Source organism: Diceros bicornis, chromosome 14 (genome assembly GCF_020826845.1).
Source record: "Diceros bicornis minor isolate mBicDic1 chromosome 14, mDicBic1.mat.cur, whole genome shotgun sequence".
NCBI classification, from domain to species: Eukaryota; Metazoa; Chordata; class Mammalia; order Perissodactyla; family Rhinocerotidae; genus Diceros; species Diceros bicornis.
This window is the reverse complement of record NC_080753.1, coordinates 7,511,662-7,532,036: the sequence shown is the minus strand read 5'-3', so window position 1 is coordinate 7,532,036 and position 20,375 is coordinate 7,511,662. Positions and strand designations below refer to the sequence as shown.

General features: G+C 39.9%; 1 protein-coding gene across 1 annotated transcript in view; it reads right to left on the bottom strand.

Moving 5' to 3' along the window:
• The window catches only part of EYS (eyes shut homolog), a 1,424,867-nt gene that overhangs the window by 92,413 nt on the left and 1,312,079 nt on the right, over positions 1 to 20,375 (bottom strand). Inside the window, exon 33 of the mRNA XM_058554077.1 lies at positions 12,041 to 12,213. Coding sequence (XP_058410060.1) covers positions 12,041 to 12,213 — 173 coding nt within the window. The remainder of the gene's footprint in view (positions 1 to 12,040; positions 12,214 to 20,375) is intronic.

Genomic DNA, 20,375 nt, shown 5'->3' with positions numbered 1-20,375 from the left:
TGTTTAAATAACATTTTAATCACATGGGAAGACTTGACCAAAGACTCATAATTTTATGCTTGAGCTATTCCTCTTAAGCAGACAGTTATTATTTCCTTTTTTATTAAGATAATCAGTAATCATTTCCATGATTAGATTTTGCTTTAAATGCAGTACAACTGAATCTGTATTTGAGACATATTCATGGGATTCAGAGGACCGTTAAGAGTTAAGAGCACAGGCTCTGCAGTGAGGTTTTAAGGGTTCTTATTACAGCTCTGCCACTAATTAGCCATTTCTCATACCAGTTATTTACTTTCTCTAATTTTTGATGTTCTCAGCTATCAAATGGGGATAATGATGACAGCTGCCCTTTGTACTCTTTTGAGGATTAAGTGAGATATCCTACGGAAAGTGCTTAGAACAGTGTCTAGACTGCCACTACTTAGTGCCTCCTGACTCTTATTAGCTACTTCACAATGAACTGAAATGACTTGTAATGAAGGAGACACAAAATAAAACTGCATTTGAATCAGTAGGAGTAACTCATAATTTATTTTACCCTTTGTCAATCTAAAGGTTCGGATTGGAATAAAAGAATTAAGGAGGAGGACCATCTCCCCCCACTCTTTCATTAGGCGATGAAGAAAGTGAAGGGCAGGAAGGCGAAGTGGCCTGCTAGAGGTCACACAGCTGGGTGTTTCACACTCTGGACCTGGATTTGGCTGCTTTCAAGTGTAGGACCTTCCCGTCACACAACACTAATAGTTTAACACTGCCAACTTCAACTTAATCAGCTATAAAGTGATGTGAGGATTTGTTAGTTAATGAAACAGTATCCATTTGAGTTTGCTTAAAGGGTGAAGTTCACTAATTAACAGCACGCAGATGTCAAAGGAATAAAGGGTTGACTAAGATGCAGCATGCTGCTCTAGAGAATGGAGGGTGAAAAAAAAGAGGTGTTTTTTTCCTTTCTATGTCTAAGAATGCTTTGAGTAACGCTTCTTTTCAATTTTACCAAGTAGCACATTTGGGATATAATCATTTCTAAGTTTTCTCTTACAAAAGCTGCTTCTCTGGAAATAGACTTTTGTCAAGGGAATTTTTTTTTATCAAGTTATAATTAGACCTCGCTTAATACACCCATAAATTTGCAGCCCTTTGTGTATTGCACAGGTGTTCTGATGTTCTCCTATTCCGACAGGGCAAGTGTTGAATAACCAAAAAGCTTTTAGCTGTTGGCAGAGAGGCACCTTGAGTCCTGTGATTTGCAGGATGGGCAATTGTGTAATTCCCTAATTATCGTCACGCACGGGAGAAATGGCTGTCGAGGCTTTCCAGTCTCATTTTGCTGCACTGATTTAGACTGAAATTGGGTAACTTGAAATCCAGGGTCTTAAAGATGCGCTGTCCTCAAAGGTCTTTGTTTATTATAAGAAGTCACGGAGGAGAGAGCTATAATGGAGGCGGGGAGCAGGCAAGACTGTAAAGGGGTTTTATGATCCACAAACCAAAAGACCGCTTAAATATTCTGTTTTTAAAGCTTACGTGGGCAGTCCAACTTAAAGTGGATTAGTGGATACAGCTATCTCAGGAAAAATCAACCCCACCAGGGGTAAGACAGCAGCCCTGACGAGTACCTATAGGGCTCCCTGGGCAGGTCAGCCACAGTGATGTTCCTTCAGAAAAAGCCTCTTTGGTGTTCGCTGTCAACCAGGTGTGTGTCCGTCTCCATCCACCCGGAGACGGACAAAGTCACACTCCAACAAGCACAATTATCAGCCACTCACCCTCACGACAGGTTTCCTTTCTCTAGAGCTTAAAGACTTGGGGCAGAAAGAGTCTCGCTTTAACAATTTCAAGTTGATTTAACACACGAGAACCAAAAAGGTGAGATTCAAAAATACCCTTGGCCCCTTTAGAACGGCAATGAGAATTACACAATGTCATTTTTGAGACTGAATCATTAGGTGCAATATTTAGCTCTGCCCTCTGGAAAAGATGGCATGTTCCCTGCCAGGTGTTTAGTCATGGATGCAAATCAAAATGGGCAGTAGATGCTGACTTTTAAAGAGCTCTGTTCACTTTACAGGCCGCTAACTCACCAGCTATGCTCGAAAGTGACTGACCAACAGCAGAGGCAGGAGAGTCACTTCTGGCAAACCCCTTACTCAGGATCCATGTGCTATCTTTAGAACAAGGAAATTAATATATACCTACATTTGTCTCTTGTCTAGTCCATAGAAAAAACTTTAATTTGAAATATATTAATAGGTGAGCTTTTGCAAGTTATTCTTGTTTGCTCTTCAAATTTTTAAATTTCAGAAGTGAATAGGAAGCCTGGTTCTTAGTAATCCCTATAACATGCTCTCCTTAGGAAAATAAGGGCTTGAAGAGCCCTTCAGGAATCATTGTTAGCATTAAGTAATTCACATGTTTTGAGATATGAGCCACATTTCTGATACTGGGTGTATATAACTCCCCTTTGCAGTTCACATTTAGAGTCAGGATTTACAATGCATCATTACAGCCCAATGGGGATCATGACCTGATCATCGAAGACTGTGTACCCTTACCTTTGGATTCATCCTTTCTTTCTCAAGGGCAGGGATAGGCTAAGGCGAGAGAAGGCCTATGGAACACTCAGTATTGTGGAGAGCATGTAGATATTGGATAACTTGGATAGTCTTAGTGCAACTTAGGTACACGTGAAGTTAGGACTTGGTTACAAACTATAATCAATTTTCAGAAATATTCTCTCCCTCTCTATTTTTTTCTCCTTATTCCCCAACTTAATTTTTGTCTCACAAACGCATAGGGATAGGAATCCCAGAACTCATTGCCCAAGTCATTTAATCATAGACATAGGCCAGGAGTTTTTTGGAGTTACCAGCTTAATTATTTTGACTAATCAATTCTACAGTAATTGGTATACTTTCTAAAAATACTCCCTTGCTGGATTAATGTTTTTCTCTAAGAAATTGTTTATTTGTGCAAGTTGACAAAATGATGCCTCTAAAAGTGTTGGTCTTTTCAGGTTTAGTTGTTCTTATCAAATATATGAAATATAACTTGCATCTACACAATTTTATGAGTGGAAATTCAGATTAAATGATCATGTGGTTCTTTATCAAAGTTTTCAAGACACTTAAAATATTGAAGGGTCATCATTCGGTAAAAGGACAAAGAAGAAAGCAAGGATCAAGTCATTTGATTCATTGAGAAAAATCAAAACAAAGCAAAACCCTAAGTGATAAATGGATAATATAATTTTGAGCATTTTTGATTTTTATTAAGTTGCAATGCAGAGAAGGGAATAGAAGTTGTTCCTACTTAAACATATTCTGCTTAGTTTAGGCCTCAGTGGCCTTGTCTGGTTCTTCATGTTTGGGAATGCCTACCACAAACAGACGCATTTCCATAAAATGGCCGTAAAATATATGCACATTTAATCCTTGACTTTCTACAGTGAGATTGCTGTCAGTATTAGCTGAGGTTGTCGTCACTCTACTCCTGCATCCATAATCTTCTGCAGTCTTTCTCACAGCTCAGCATGAGCTTGGAGAATGCAAACTTAAGTAAACTTAATTCTATTGGGGTGAGTGGGTGGTTTTAAAGTACTTTAAGAACAAGATTAAGCAGCTTTTGAATGTGCCACTCCATTGTTTCCTCTCACAATATCAACCAAGTGGAATCACGTAATAAATTTTGTATATTACACATCTCAAGCATTTCAAGCATAATTTGAAATCAGCTTCTCTAAATTAGTTTTATGAAAACAATGGAACTAATAAAAATCTCAGGCTGTGTTTGAAAGGGAATGATCTAAATCAGTGGCCTCTAAAGTTTTTCAATCATGGCCCATATAATGTTATTTATTTAAAATTATATACATATAATTTTACATATACTAATATAATATGGACATGATAAAACAGAAAAAATAGAAATGAAAAGATTGAGGTAAAAAAAGAGAAGTAATATTTTCTTCCAATACCACAGTGGAGGGTACATACACCACACTGGGAACCACTCCAGTGTATTCTGTGAAAGGCTTGTTCTGTGAGAAAGAAGAGTTTCTTAGTTTAACGCTGAGTTATTACAGGACTTCTCAGAGCCTTTACTGTGCCACTACAGACTGTGAATTCTTGAAAGGGAAGTAGAGTATATAATGTTATACTATATAATGTAACTATTTAATGTTTTAATGAAAGGCTGAAGTAAGAGAGACGGATTCCAGATCTACCCACCACCCATGAACTATATCACTTTTGATTGGTTATTTAAATTCTCTGAGCCTCAGTTTCCCTATTTGCCCAATGGAAATAATGGCATACCTCATGAGTTATGATGTGGATCGTGTAAGAAGATGAATGCAAAGCTCTTAGCTGAGGGCCTGGCATATAGGAAGCACTCAATAGATGGGCGTTCATTTCAACACACTCTTTCATGGGCCAGCTGTTGCACTAGTGTGCTGTGGAACACACTTTTGGCAATGTTCCAGGTTAGACATTCACTCATTGATTATTTTATTAGTTTACTTTTTCAATTTGACAAATATTTACTGACTTTCTCCTAAATAATAGGCATAGCAGTAGTCTTGGGGTAAAACTTAGATGAATATTCTGAAGAACTTTCAAAGGATTTTCAATTCAGCAAAACTTCGAGCGCCTATTATGTGCCAGGCACTGTTTGCCATTCTGCAGATACTCTGATGGCCAAGGCAGACGTGATATCTATCTTCACAGAGCTTCTGGGCTGAGGGAAGGACTGGCGTGATGTATGGCCAACGTTTAAAAGACAAATACAAAATAGCGTAAACTGGTAGAGAGTGACTAAGGTGAGGGCTTGAGCATAACGCGGGGGCTGCCTGTGTCAGGTTTGCACATCATTTTAAGCAGTTCTTTCCTCCTCCCAAAGAAAATAGGAAGCCATTTTCAAGCTCAAAGTCATGGAGTGACAAAATATTAGAAAAGACACAATATGAGCACGTCAGTGGATATAAACAAAAAAAACTCCTTGAACTGAATAGCTGCTATCATTGCATAGAATGGTAGGCAATTTACATCACACACAGGCATCTCCATCCCTGTTTATTTCATTCCTAACAATCAATAAATTCCATTGCCTCTTCATAAAATGTTGACTTCACAGTTTTTCATGTAGCATAAATTTACTCAGACTCTAATCAATTTTCTCTTTCTGTGAAGAATTTTTTTAGTGTACAACAAATGTGTTTGAGCTCTCTGGTGCTTGGTAACTGGCAGGGGCATCACATTAGCACAGCTCTTAAACTGACCGAGCAGAACCTGACAGGTGTGGTAGGGTCTGACAGGATTCATTTTATACTCAAATTGACTCTTTGGGGGAGGGCCTGGTCTGACAGACCTGCGAAGTTAAATTCTCCGGTGAGCTGTGGGATGAACTGCAGAGGCTTACATTTCCACACATGGTCCACAAAATCAATTTACCACAAATATATTCAGCAGAGACAAAGTCTGCCCCTGTGCATAGTCTATCCATTTTAAAGGCATTTTTAATAAGCAGGAAATCCTTGTGTTGGGAGGGAGAATTCCGTGAAGTTGCTAAACAATGACAAAGTGCTGGAATGAACAAAAAGAACATTTGGCCCTTAGAGTTTAGCATTCCACTGACAGTGTTCCAGAGGCAAAGGGCAAGAGTTTGATAGTGAATATTCTCTGTTTAAAAGCAGACAGTAACAAATTCGTGGCTCCCTAGGAATTGAGATGCGAAAATCTACAAACTAATTTGATTTTTCATTTAGAGTGATTATTAGAAATTGTCTCATGGGGGTAGTTTTAAGATAAGAGGTAACGTTTTATAAGTAAGATCTAAAATTTGCTTTTTTATTATTTTTCTAGTTTGGAAAAATATAGTTTTTCATTTTTCTGTTTACCTTGATATTTCTTTTGCAATACTGGAATAACGTTCATAGCACACTTTCATTGGGTTGTAAAATATATTTTATAAACTTATAGTTTATTAAATCTTCTAAACTGAAATAAGATAATACAAAAAACCCTGTACTTTCGCTCTCTTTGAGAAGGAGTCTAAGGTTTATGAACAAAATCAGAAATATTTGAGAAAACATATCAGGATATAAAGTTCAGGGAAATCTTGACACTGTATCAGTCAAGATTAGGTTTAACTACATATAACAGATAACATATAACAAAATAACAGAGTTTTGAGCAAAATAGATTATTTCTTTCTTATTAACAAAAAGTCTGATGGTGGGCAATCCCTGATTGGTATGGTGGTTTTATAGTTATCAGAGATTTAAGTGTTTTTCATCTTTTTGCTTCACCTTGCTAGCGTGTATCTTTCATTCTCAAGGTCACTTTATGATCCAAGATGCTTTCTGGAATTTGTGTCACCACATCCACATTCTAGGCTTAAGAAAGAAGGAAGATCGGGGGTGATGCCACACTTAAGGAATTTTTCCAGAGGTCAGTATAATACTCGAACACTTCTGCTTACACCCGATTGTCCGTGACTTTGTCCCACGGCCACACTTTGCTTTAAAAGAGGCTGGGGCATTTTAGCTGGGGTACATTATTGCTGCAAATAAAATCAGAGGTGTATTAATAAAAAAGGGGACAATATATTGGTCAAACAACTAGCAGACTCTGCCAAAGCTGATAATTCCCCAAGTCATAATACCTTATTATCTTGCTGTTCTTAGTAGATGTGTGTGTGTGCGTGAATGTGTATGTGTGTGTGTGTATGTATACATATATATATATATATATATATGTATATATAACTAAATCCAACACCAACCATAGGTAGGAAGCATAATACCTAAAGAAAGATTATAGCATTAACTACAGACACATGAGCAATTTCACCTTATGAAAGCCTCTGACCAGAAAATATTTCCCAGATGCTTGTATATATATTTTTAAAGACTCACTTGCTTATAAACACAGAGTACATGTAATAATTGTTGGAACAATAACCATAACTTTGCTCTGCTAGAACTGCCACTTGCATAAATAGAAGAAAGGCGCTCATTCAATATGTCCATAGATTGGATTGCAGGAGTCCATCAAGGCTATTTTCAAGAACATTTTGGTGTACATTGAACTATATATTTATTTTAAGTGCTGCTTTTTTATATGTGCCAAGCTAACTTTTTCTCTTCACAGATGCTGCAATAGAAAAAAAAATTGAAAGGCAGGAGGTGTGCAGCTTCCCACTGAGCCAAAGGAAAAGCGATTCCCTCAGTTCTTAAGGAAGAAAAAATGCAGACCACTCAAAGGTTGCCTTCGACCCAGAGCAAGAGGAAGCACGTTCCTGAGCGCTTTCTTGTGTGACCACAGTCGCTCCTGTCTCCTCACTCCCCTCTGGGGTTGGGCTTGATCTTTTAATGTTTCTTTATAACCAAAAGCTGGAAAATACAGGATTTAAACATGGTGGGAAATGAGGGATATTGAGATGGGTTGAACAGCAGGGTGAGCAAACAGCTGTTGAGTTGGAGAGAAAAAGCTGATCATATCAGAGTGGATGCTATCAAAAGAGTTATGAGCTTACAGGACAGGAAATTACAGGTACTTGAAATATGCCATTACCAAATGCCAGCCTGACTTGAAGCTGCTTTCTAGAGGTATCGTGTCCTTAAATAGCCTGGTGATTGTTTTCGTGGAGCGCTGCTTCCTCCCTGATTCGGTAACACCCTGGCTTGTCTCTAATCACTGCAAAGTGTCACCAACTTAGGAAAATTATTGAAAGGAAATTAATTTTGATTTTCTTTGACATCCTAGAGAGTTTTCTTTTTAGCTGGGTTGGAGATCCAGCCTTCTTTCTCATCATGACAAAATGAGGCTGTTCCCCGTGAACGTGAGAATCCTGGCTTGACCGCCCTTAGAGAACAAAAGCATTTTCTGTATGATCAGTGATGTGTTAGGCACTTTGCACGAATGATCTCATTTATTCTCATGAAATCTATAAGGTGTGTTCTATTATTGGACTCACTGAAATTGAAGTACCGAGAGATCAAGGTCACTTGCCCAAGGTCACTCGGCTGCCTGGTCCACAGGAGAATGGGGACTGTAACCCAGCCAGACTGATACAGGCCTAGGCTCTCCATTAGCATATTATACTGCTTTCTTCAAAGGCTGGGCTCCATCTAGGGACCTAGGCTGGGACGATAAGGTAAATTAAGAAACATTTATGGAACAAGGGGGCAAGAGACAAGATAAAGTGTCCTCCTTTATCTTTAGAATGTCATGGTTAAGAAAACAAGAAGCAATGATTCCTGCATAGGAACAGGCAACAGGAAGTGTGAATGAGAGCACGGTGTGGAATGGAAAGGCCTTTACAAGCGAAGGCAGCTGAAAATTTTCCATTTACACTGTGTGTTTGCTCAGTTCCAGTCATCACTGCCACGATTGCTGCGGAATGAATTCCCCAGTGGAAATATCAACAAGGTAGGAAGTGTCACAATTATATTTTCTATTATCCCCCAAAGAATATATTAGTGTGGTAGATATGGCTATAATTTGAAAGAAAAGTGCCAGGTGCAAACACAGCTGCTGATGAAGTGAAACAAGCTGATTTGTCATACTCTGATACTAACAAAAAGGCAAAGACAAAAAAGGAAGTTTCAGATATCGTCTGTGCCTGTTCTAACCTGTAGTTGTAACTGGGCGAACACCATACTTACTGGTTTGCTCTATGCTTTTCTCTATTGAATAAATGCATATTCAACATGTTCTGGGCAATCTCCTGGAGGTCAGATTGGTAACAGTGAATGGTCCAAGAAACGATGTGGGGCACCACCTCACACTAGCTGGTGGAGTAAAGGAAACATCGATGCCTGCTTGATGCAAAGATGGCTCCCAGAGGGAGCACACACTGGGGTGGGCATTTGTGTGATTATTATGGAATATTGGTATGTTAAGCTCTCCTTCCTTGACTGCCAGCTTCTCTGACATGGTTGCCTGAGATGCCCGTGGGGGCTTGCACTCGCCTCTCTGGGAGGCAATCTAGAAGTGTGGGAAAATTAATGTCCTGTGGGGCAACCCTCAGTCAAAGGCAACCACGAGTCAATGGTTAAAGTCTTCTCTCTGCTGTTCCTTGGGTGGACAATTCTCAGACTCATTCCATACATTTCCTCACAAGATCAGACAACTCTGAGACTCACTTTAGACAGCTCCTCATAAAGTGGAAGTGGAATCAAGTGCCGTTGCCCACGGTGATGCTCCACCCCATAATGCGCCTTTGTACTGACTTTCTCTCCTCCCCCCATTTTATTCTCTCTAGGTCTTCACTCCTCTCCTGTTTCCTGGGATCATTTCCAAGATACACTACTTGAATGCAATTCTTTATCCAGGTTCTGCTTTGATGGGGAAACCAGGCTAAGACAATGCCAAATCATGGAAGGAGAAATATTTAGGGGCTGAAAGATGATAGTGGTGTTTGTCTTGCGATGGTATTGATATTTAACATGGCTTTCTCTCCTCCCATTTTTAGATCCCTTTTTTTAGATCCACCAATATTTAGATCCCTAAATATTAGAATCCTGGAGGGCTTGGTCCTCAGCCCCCTTTTCTTCTTCATCTACACTTTCTCCTTAGACAATCTCCAGTCCTATGGTAGCCACTATCTCTATTTTGATGACTCTCCAAATTGTGTGTTTAGTCCTCACCTCTACCCTGAACACTGGCATCATTTATCCCATTGCTTACACATCATCTCCATCTGGATATCTAACAGACATGTTTTCCTTCATCTGTACAAAATACAACTCTGTTTACTTCCCAATAATGCCCCATAAAAACCCTGTTATGCCCATAATCTTCCTCATGGCACCACCATCTCCCTACAGTTCAAGCAGATAAACCAAAGAAATCTAGATGTTGTTCTGGATCAGCCCTTTTCACACATTTCCCAGCAAGCTGCCAATTCTATCTCCATAACAGATCTCAAATTCATACACTTATTTCCCCCTCCACTGCCATCACGCTTCTCTTAGGCATAATTATCTTTTCTCAGGATCACTGACAAAAGTCTTCCAAAATCTCTCCCTACACTGCAGTCAGAAGTTTAAACAAACACATATAAACCACTCACCTCCTTAAAACCTTCCAGTGGCTTCCTCAGGCACCTAGAAACAAGTCTAAAACCTTCCCAAGTTCCCAAGGCCGTATAGAGTCTAGGCCCCGCCTATGTGACATAGGATTTTCTCCCTGGCTCCCTTAGGCTCCAGCCAGAGCAGCACCTTTTCATTCTCCAACAAGCCCAGTCTCTCTCTCTCTTCAGGGTCTTCCATTTTCTGAACCTTCTCCCTGATGGTTGTTTTTCCAGCTTTTCACATGGTGTCCTCCCTATTCTTTCAGCCTTGGCACAAATCTCTCTTCTTCTGGAGTTGTTCTTGTCATGAGCACCCACCTAGAATCGTGCTCCTACCTGAGTTATTCTCTAACACTCTTGTTTGGTTGCTTAATACTTCTTTTCATAAACTGTATATTGTGTCTTGAGCCATTTATTTTATTTTTATCTTCTCAATTAGAACATAAGCTCTATGAGGGCAGGAATCTCAAAAGGATCTGGCATATGCATGGAACATATTGATGATAGGCTAATTATTTCAAGAAATTCCTCTGGATGGGTCCATGTAGGAATTTCTTCTTACCTACACTGCAGCAGGCCCTAATAAACTTTGTCTAATATTTCATGTCACAATAATCCATAAATCTCTGCATGTTTGGAACCCTAAAGAGACTAAAAGATGGGAGTAAACAACGATTTTTTTGTAAATATGTGAAGACATTCTTATAAATCTTCATTTCTTATTTCATATGGTCAGTCTTATTTTCTAGTAGAAAGCAAAACTGATGATTCATCCCATAGTAATCAAATTTATTGTGATCAATTACTTTTTTCAATAGCTTTTATCTAAAATAGAATGATCATATCTAAGAAGCATGAGATTTTTATAGGAAAGGACAAGACTTCAATCCATCCAGATGCTTTTTTCGTATTACAAACATGACTTGGCTAACTTCTAATATAACCCTGCCACACAGAATGAAATTCCTAGGACTTCTTAACTTCCCTTCTCCCAGCTACATATAAATCCGTTGTCTTAATTCCCTTCAAGTTGTGCATATCAAAAACTCCAACACTTGGTAGTCACAGTCTTCTCCGTTCCAGATTCAATTTGCATACCTGTTACCTCAGGTGTGGTGCCACAGCTTGTTGCTGAGTCCGCACAGGTGGATCTGTTTGTTTCTTTTCATCCACCTGGAGCGCAAGGCCCTGTGCTCATTTTGGTTGCCTTATTCAAAAATTTGGTAACAAATACCTCTAGTACCAAAGAGGTAAACTTTGTTTTTTCATCTATATGGTGAAAATAAAGATGAAACAAGTCCAGTCCTGAGTTGATGAAATATTAATACCAAATACTTTTGATTATGTCTGAAAATATTTACAGACATATTTATACGTGTATATCAAAGCCAACATTACGTTCTTAGGCCATGTGCTTCTTAAAGCAATCTTACATCGCGACATCTTGTCCCTCTTTGTAATTTAGGGTTTCCACATACTGGATGTTCCTAAGGAGAGACACATGGCTATTATTTGTGATTTTGTTTCTTGGTATATAATAACTGTGTCATGGGTTTTGTTATCTTTAAACAAAAACAGCTAGTCTACAATATATAGATTTGTTAACATTATATCCTCAGTTTGCCAAAATGACAGAAAACAATTTGATTTTATGTGTTGCTCCCGATTTTCCTTGTTACTCTTTGAGCATGAGAATGACTGAGATTTTGTAACACAGAGATTTCATGTGGTCTAACCTCAGGGACAACTCATCACCTCCTTTGTAATTACCTGCCGGGTACGAGAAACACCTGCTCAGTGACCAGTCTCATTGATGGGTCTTGTCCCCAGTGACTTGAAAGGAACCAAGAAAAGGACCTGACATATTTGATCAGTCAGGTGTCGTCCCTGATCCCTCTGAGTGACCCCTGTCCCCTTCACCTCTTTCTGCCTGTGCTCCATCTTAATAACCAGGCGCTCTTACCGTTGGTGCAGAGGAGTCCAGACCTCCCGTACGGACAGAGGCAGACAACATCGGTCCCGGATTTAGGGACACAGGTGGCACCGTGTCCACATGGGTTGTTTTCACAAGTTGCAAACTGGCACAGCTTGCCTGAGGACCGCCTTGGACACTCACAAGACCAGTTTTCACTGTCACTGAGAAGGGAAAGGGAATTATAAAGTCAATCAGAAAACAGTTGATATTTTACACGCACGCACACACACATGCACGCGTGCACACACATATAAAGAAAATTACAATAGCATCTTGTCTAACAAGTGGAGTTTTTCTTCTCCCTTTCTCTTTCTGTGTTTTTCAGCTTTTAAGTATTTGTAGCTGTGTACTTAATATTGAAAGCAGGTTAACAGCTTTATAGACTGCCTGAAGCCGTGAATTCTGTTTTAAGCCACCTATTTTTCTTTTTGGTTTATCCCATCTTTTATTTCACACCAGGTACCTTTTCAGAATTTCATTAAATCTGTGTGGCACTCCTTCAATAAAGGGCTTCTAATGTCCATTAGATGAAACCGTCTTAGGCTCAGAGCTCAGAGGAGACTTTCAAACCGGTGATAATCTTCCTGCACTGGGGAGACAGTCCTCCAAGAGCTGGCCTTGTGGTAGCTCCAAAAGGAGAGCACAGTGGGAGCTGTAATGACTGCACAACTCTCCACACCTACAATACTGTCTGGTACTCCAGGCTGAGAGCGCCTGAGAGCTCAGGACAGAGGCTCCTCTCACCTGCTGGGGCAGCATTCTCCAGAGGAGCAAGGGACTTGGGACGTTGTTTCTGCAATCAGCATCCATTCCCCCTTTTTAAAGGAGTAGTAGCTTCAGTTTTCCTTTGCAGACTCCCCCCTCCACCATTCTCAGCCCGGATGACTGGGAGGGGCAGACAGACTTTTGGTGTCAATCACAGTGATAGTGCAGGATGGATACAAGGGCCAAGCCAGGTTGACTGGATTTCTCAGCTGGGGCGGCTAAACTGGTAGCTGCTGGTGGCATCTGCCTATCCAGAGGGGAGAGCTTGGCTGAGAATAAATAACTACTACTTAGTAACGCAAATATAGGATAGATTATTGACAATGTTATTTGGGTACTAGATCCCGCCATGACACTGCCGTTATATAAGCCAATATATTTTTAACCCTCTTTTTATTTTTTAAGCCAGTTTGAGTTGGGATTTTGTCACTTGCAGTTAAATGAATTCCATCTAATATTGATGTCCTTTCCTTCCTTTTTTTTCTTTCTCCGTATTACCTTAGTCCACACACCTTGCCACATATGGATCTTTAGGGTTTTTTTTTTTTTTTTTTTTTTCTGCTTATATCTTATCTTCTAAATGTGACTGTTAGCTCTTAAGGGTAGGTTCCAGGACCATCTTGAAAATTAGCAAGCTAGCATATTTTGTCTTCATGACTTAGCCTCCCAATTTAGTTATAGATCTTACCCGTACCATGGAATTGTTCTCTTATCCTTCTCATCTTTCTGGTCTCTTGATCCCTTCCTTACATCTTTTAATCCCCTTAGTCCAAAATAAATTTGCTTGCAGGAAATAAGATTCTTTCATACTAATGAATATCTGACTTTGAAATCTGAAGAGGTTTCCTTTTCCAAAAATGTCTACTCTTTTATACTAATTTTCTAGGTCAATGGATGAAACACCATGGAGAAAGTTTACATACCAGATAGTAGGGGAAGCTAGCTTTGGTGGGGTGTGAGGCTTTGAGATCCTCAGATATTGCCAACACATAGGTTATCAGTAATTTACTCATTTTATAACTTTCATGGCAACTTGCACAGTGCTTTACACATAGTAGGCAGATACAGAATCTCATAGGTTTTCAGAGTTGGGAAAAAAATTAATTAAAGATTAATATCACTAAGATGGTTATAAAGCATTCTAGACAAACTCTTCTGTTTTCTGGGCTACAAAACAAAGTTCTGAGAACTGACGAGCCAAGGCAATTCCTTCTTGCCTGAGAATCGTGGAAAGCATAGCCAGGCCACCTGGCAGGTACACAGATACTTTCTGGTGTGACTTAAAGTGTTAGTTAGGAACTTAATGTTGTTTAGGGCCATGGATAAATCTAACGTAACTATGCCTCCACTCCCCTAACTTGGAGTTGAAAGCTCAACATTAAGCATCTGTATGCTCAGATAAAGTCTAGGAGTGTAATACTCTTGAAAGTTGTGTTCTGGACGGACCAAATTATCATTTTTATAGTAAAGGAGAATGCCACATATAGGAAAGTCAAAGGGATCTAAATATTGATTGATTTAAGTGCTTTAATCATATAGACCTAACAGGATTTGAGATGTAAGAAAGATGCTTTTATGTTAAAAACCAAGGAAAGTATTCATCTTAATCGTGTCCTATTGATAAATCAGAGCTCATTTTCTTTTTGCTTTCATCAGGTGTTGGGAGAAGTTGGTTGTATGAAGTCACACGGAGATGACTAACTGTATGCATCTGTACACCAGCAGGCAGCCAGACCAGAGAGAGAAATAGAAAACAATTCATGAAAGGGGAAGGGGGAAAATTTCCTTATTTGGCTCACCAAGGGCAAGTGTCCAGAGCCCTCTGGCCCATCTCGAGATGCCATGAGCCTTTCATTAGGAAGAGTCAGCTTTAACCAGCTGAGACCTTGCCAGGTGATGTGCCTTTACACACTTCACTTCAAACTGTACTTTCAAGTTCCACAAGATTTCCTGGAGTGCCAGGTACTTCCCTAATAGTTTTAATGTAATATATCTTTGTTACCAACTGTGTTACACCCAGACCTAAAAGTTTCTCCTATTCAGGTCTTGCCAAAGATCCCATTACTAAATCCCAATTTATTCAAAATCTTGCAAGTCATCTGTTTTTGCTGTCATGTAACTCGCTTGGACTCCTTCACGTCCTGAAGCAAATGGCAATGTCGACCAGGAATGGGAGTGCCGGAGGTTGAAGGACCTTATGTAACAGGACTCTTGGAAACAGTGCTTAAAACAATGTCGCCCTCCTTCACCCAGTTTAAATGTTGTAACATTGCTGTGAATTTATTGGGCGCTGTTTAATTATTATGGGAAAATATATTCACATGGAATAAACTTTTTTTTTCATTTGAAAAAGTTTAAAAAATCTTATCCTGGGGCCGGGCCCGTGGCATAGTGGTTAAGTTTGCACGCTCCACTTCTAAGTCCCAGGGTTCCTGGTTTGGATCCTGGGCCGGACTTACTCACCAGCTGATCAAGACATGCTGAGGTGGCGTCCCACATAGAGCAACTAGAAGGATCTACAACTATGACATACAACTATCTACTGGGGCTTTGGGGAGAAAAAAGGAGGAAGATTGGCAACAGATGTTAGCTCAGGGCCAATCTTCTTCAAAAAAATAAAGGTTAAAAAAAAAATCTTACCCTTTGTAGACCTGCCAACCATATGGAAAACTGTTTTGCAAATTATCCTCTAAGGAAGTCAAGGCATTTTTCTGAACTAAAAGCAGATTTGGGAAAGAACCCAGATATTGGGGAAGTTTGTACCTGTACTCCAGAACACCATATATATTCCCAAGTGCTGTCAACAAGTATTTACTGTGCATTTACATCACGGACCGAGCCAGGTGACGTGCGATATGTAAGACTGGCTTCTGCTCTTGCTGGGGGAGAAAACATAAGTGCCTGACCTAATTTCTGTGAGACATAGCATGTGTATGTGACAAGGAAATTTATTTATTTATTTATTTATTTATTTATTTATTTATTTATTTATGAGGAAGATTGTCCCTGAGCTAACATCTGTGCCAATCTTCCTCTATTTTGCATGTGGGACGCTGCCACAGCATGGCTTGATGAGCAGTGTGTAGGTCTGTACCTGGGATCCAAATCCACAAACCCCGGGCTGCAAAAGTGGAGGTTGAAAACTTAATCACTATGCCACTGGGCTGGCCCCAGGAAATGTAGACAGTAGCAAGGATTTTAAGGCCTTAGCTCTGCGATACGTGGATTCAGATGTCATGGCTTCTAAAAGCTGGTCTGTGGACTGGCACCACAGAATGTTACCAGAGAATCTCCCATATGGCTTTTAAAATGCAGATTCCTGGGCGCTCCTTGCCCCCTGAGATTCTGATTTAGGAGATCTGAGTGAGGTCCAAGATTCCACATTTTAAAAATGTCATCAGGTGATCCTCTTGCATAGCCCACTCTGAGCCTAAGCCAGCTGTCCTGAGACAAATTTTCTCTCCAGAGTAAAAGATCCATGGGCATCAGTTACCATTGTGTTCTCAGCAGGCCTCCAGAGCATTTTAATTTTCTTTCTCTTTTTGGGCTACATTTTGACTTTTGACTAACATATATATGAAAACATGGTATTTATCCATCAAAGTACAAAAATTAGAGGGTTTTTATTTTACTAGTGCCATATATGGTCTAGTGCATGTACATTACACTTAACAACATGAAGTGGGAAAAAACTCACTCAATCATTTTAAAGCTTAGTTAAAAAAAAATACCACTTACCTAAGTCTGTGCAAACAGCTGTATATTTTGGCACTCTAACTGCTACAGTATATTTGATTACAAGTCACAATACGGTTAGCATATCAAATGACTGTCATTAAGTTTCTACGGGGATTAAAAATTATCTTTAGAAAATTTAGCTGGTTAAAAAAATCAAAGATGCTGACTTGAAAAGGATGCCTCCTATTTACATCACACAGCCAGATGCCTGAAAACCTTCTAGAAGTAAAAGCACTCCTGCATGTATTAACTTAAAAAAATAACTCTTCCTGCTCTCTTTGCATCTAATGGGTCATTAGCAGATTTCAAAGTTGACCACCCACAGTGTCAAGAGAGGGAGATTCTCCACAGGAAAGTGTGCAGAAATGAATCCTATGAATAATGTCTCTAGATACCTCTAAAGAATAAAATGACTTCTGGCAGAAATAACCCATCTCTATATATAGGCTTTTCTATTTATAGCTCCGCAGCACAGGCGTCAGAAAGGATGCAAATGAGATCCCGTCTAGAGGAGCTGTGGTTCAGGTGGAAACTTCATTCTGTTCTCATGAATTTCACAATGCCACAAGAAGAGTCTGCTGATTACAAAGCAGCACCTCCTCCCCCTCCTCACAATCTTCCTTAAAAATTCTGAACTCCTTTCAGACAGGTTGTCAGCTGTGCGTGGAGACTCAGTGCTCTGCCACCACAGATAGCTTCTCTTGGTCGCTAAGACATAGCTGCCCCAAAGGATATTATTTCTTGCATTAAGGCACACCTTCAGAGCTGACATTTTTAATTTTTAACTTTTTCTTTTTAAAAGTAACCAAACATGAAAATAATAGAAAAAAATTGCAAATCCAAAATTATCTTACGGTGGCCTAGCAAGTGAACTTGGAGAAACACCGTCTATATCATATACCCGTGAACAGAGGGCTTGAAGAAAATGTCTTTGTGCTTCAGGATCCTTTTTCTTTATAGGAAAATATTTTATTAAAGGCAGAAACAAAGAAGATGAAAAAGGTTAAGAGCAATAATGAAAATCATAGAATCACATGTGCAGAAATATGGCATAAAACAGGGCTAATTCACAAACAATATAAATAATGCATTTTTGTTTCTTCTTGTTTTAGGATCTGCCCAACTCAATCTTGTGGGTATTTTGTGAAGAAAAATTGAATTTGTATTATAATCTCTCTCTCTCCCCCTCTCTGCTGCCTTCTCTCTCTTAAAGCCATAGTTCCCTTTGCAAAAAGGTCTTCATTGATAAAGAAAGATGATCAGAAATTTCCTTCCCAGCAAGAGATATCTTTTCCATTTTTTTTGCCTTGTGACCCACTTAGTCCTTATGAAATGGAGTTAAAGCTTTGCTTGCAGGGGAGGAACCTCAGAAAATATCAAACCCCAAATAGAGAGCTAACATGGTGAAAAGTGGCCATAATCTAAATAAGGTGAATGAGATGTGTGTGAGAATGTGCCTAGCACGGTACTTGGCGTTCATGGGCTGCTCGTTACATGTTAGGGCAAGGGGGTGGGCGTAGATGAAACATACAACTAGATGAATCTGAATCAGTTAATGGCGGGATAAGAGCAATAGAACGGAATCTGGTACAAAGAGAAGTGGGCTGGAAAAGGAGGCAGAGGTGGAGGGTACTGATGGATGAGAAAATGAAACGATGCGTTGATAATTGTGGAAGAAATGCATGATCTCATGTCGAAAATTACCTCTCCCCATTAAAAAACAGTTTCAGGGTCTTAAGATTAGACTTTGTGCCTGAGCAACAATTTCATAATAGATTTTCTTACTCTGTGTTCATTGCAAAATTAGCCAGTCTCCAGTCCCCTGCACTGTAAGGGCAATTTGGGCAGCATTCAATATAACGGAATCAGTAAATACAGCACTTATGGAGCTCTGGAGTTCTCAGATAATTTCCTGTACAGATAATGTGCCTATTTGGAGGCTATTTAAGGCTGGAAGTGTTGGTATAAGCTTTTAAAATGTTATTTTAACTCCTACTAACAAGAAACAAAAAATTTTCTTAAAATATTTAAGCCAACAAAGTGTTGTTTCACCCAGTCCCTTGACCTTGGTAATGTTCACATACATCAATTTCCACTCAACTCTTTCCATGGTGAATTCAACTGTTGTCAGGGAGGTGGAAACACGGCACACCAGGTTGATGGTTGTTCTTTTCTGATATTAACAACTATTTACAAAATTGCTGTTGGGGGAATTTATTCCTCACAAACACGAGGAATAGTAAATAACAGTAGTTAATAGCAAAGATACATATTTATGAACACTGAAACGTTCTTTCTGAGCATTGCTGCATTCCTACATTGAATTTGCAACAAGAAATCTAATTTTTTGCAATCTCTCATTCCAGGTCCTCCCTTTTGTCAAATCTTTATGCTCTAATTTTGGGTTGGGAAAAAGCAAGAAATTTAGAGGAGTTCTTGCTTTTAAATTTGGTGATTCATCAAGCTTGCTCTCAAACTATAGTTTATGTCTGCCCCTTAGGACAAGAGGTGATATCTAGAACTGTCCTAAATCTCCTTATCCAGAGTGAGTGACCTGAACAATATAGACCAGGGATTACTGACTAGCAAGATATTTAATGCCTACCATTTGAACCACATGGTATATTTAGCTTATAATTCTGAGGCCCAGACACAAGGTTTGGCACACAATTATAAGGAACAGTGTCAAATTTGCTGCTCAGTATTTGCCCACAAAAAAAATTAAAAAAAATTTACAAGCTATGCAACAGATCATTTCCTCAGTTCCAAACCCAGTTCAGACCTTCATCTCATGTAGCTTCCACCCTGTAGCGTATCCTACACATTTATCTTAGCCTGGATAACATTCCCAATGCATTTGGCAAAATGTTTGCATTAATTTTGGCTTTGACTCCTTTCCTCCTACAAAATGGTTATTCAGACCTTCCCCACTCTCCAAGCCCTGTGTCCCACACTCACAGGAGATGACTTCACTTCCTGTTCTGTAGATAGAATTGTAGCCATCAACGTCAACCCTCAGCTTCCTACGCTTATTTCTCCATCTCTCTTCCCTTCACCTCTTTGAAGGGTTTTGGGCAGAGAAATAATCACATTGTGTTTTAGAATTATCACTCTGGGGCTACAGTGTAGAAAATGTGCTGGAGGAACACTGAGAGAAGAAGGAGTTTCTCTTCCCAGTTCTGATGTCCTTTCCTCTTCTTCCTCCTGTCGGGGGCCTGTGCAGGAGACTCAGCGGTTCTCACCCACAGCAAGTTTCAGCAGCACCTCCTCAGGGGAATTCCCACCAAGAATGTTCAGCCCATGCTCCAGCCAGCTTCCTAGCTAGACTCAGTTGTCCCAGTGGGCAGATTTCCATCAAGTTTCAGCAGTACCACGTAGGGTGGCTTTCCAGTGAGTTCTGCTGGCTCTCTAGAGGGTGGCTTGTCACAGAGTTCCACCGGCTCCCGATGGGCAGAATTCTTGTAAGTTCAGCAGCAGACCCGTGGTGGTTTCTCAGTGAGGTCCTTGGCATCCCAGAGGACTGCTTCCCAGTGAGTTTCAGCTGCGGCCCAGCCGGCGGCTTTCTAGTACGTTTCCTCGGCGTCCAGCGGATACCTTCCTCCTTCCCAGTTCCAGCCTGTGGCACCTCAGTGAACTTCTCTACATTCGATGATCACAAACTCCCCAAGGCGGTCTAAACACCAGTCGGGGTGTGTGTGTGTGTGTGTGTGTGTATGTGTGTGTGTGTGTGTGTGTGTGTGTGTGTTTTCCAAATTTGTTCCTTCCTTGAGTATTCTTCCTCAGTCCTGGAGGTAAGAATTACTCCCTACATTCACTGTGC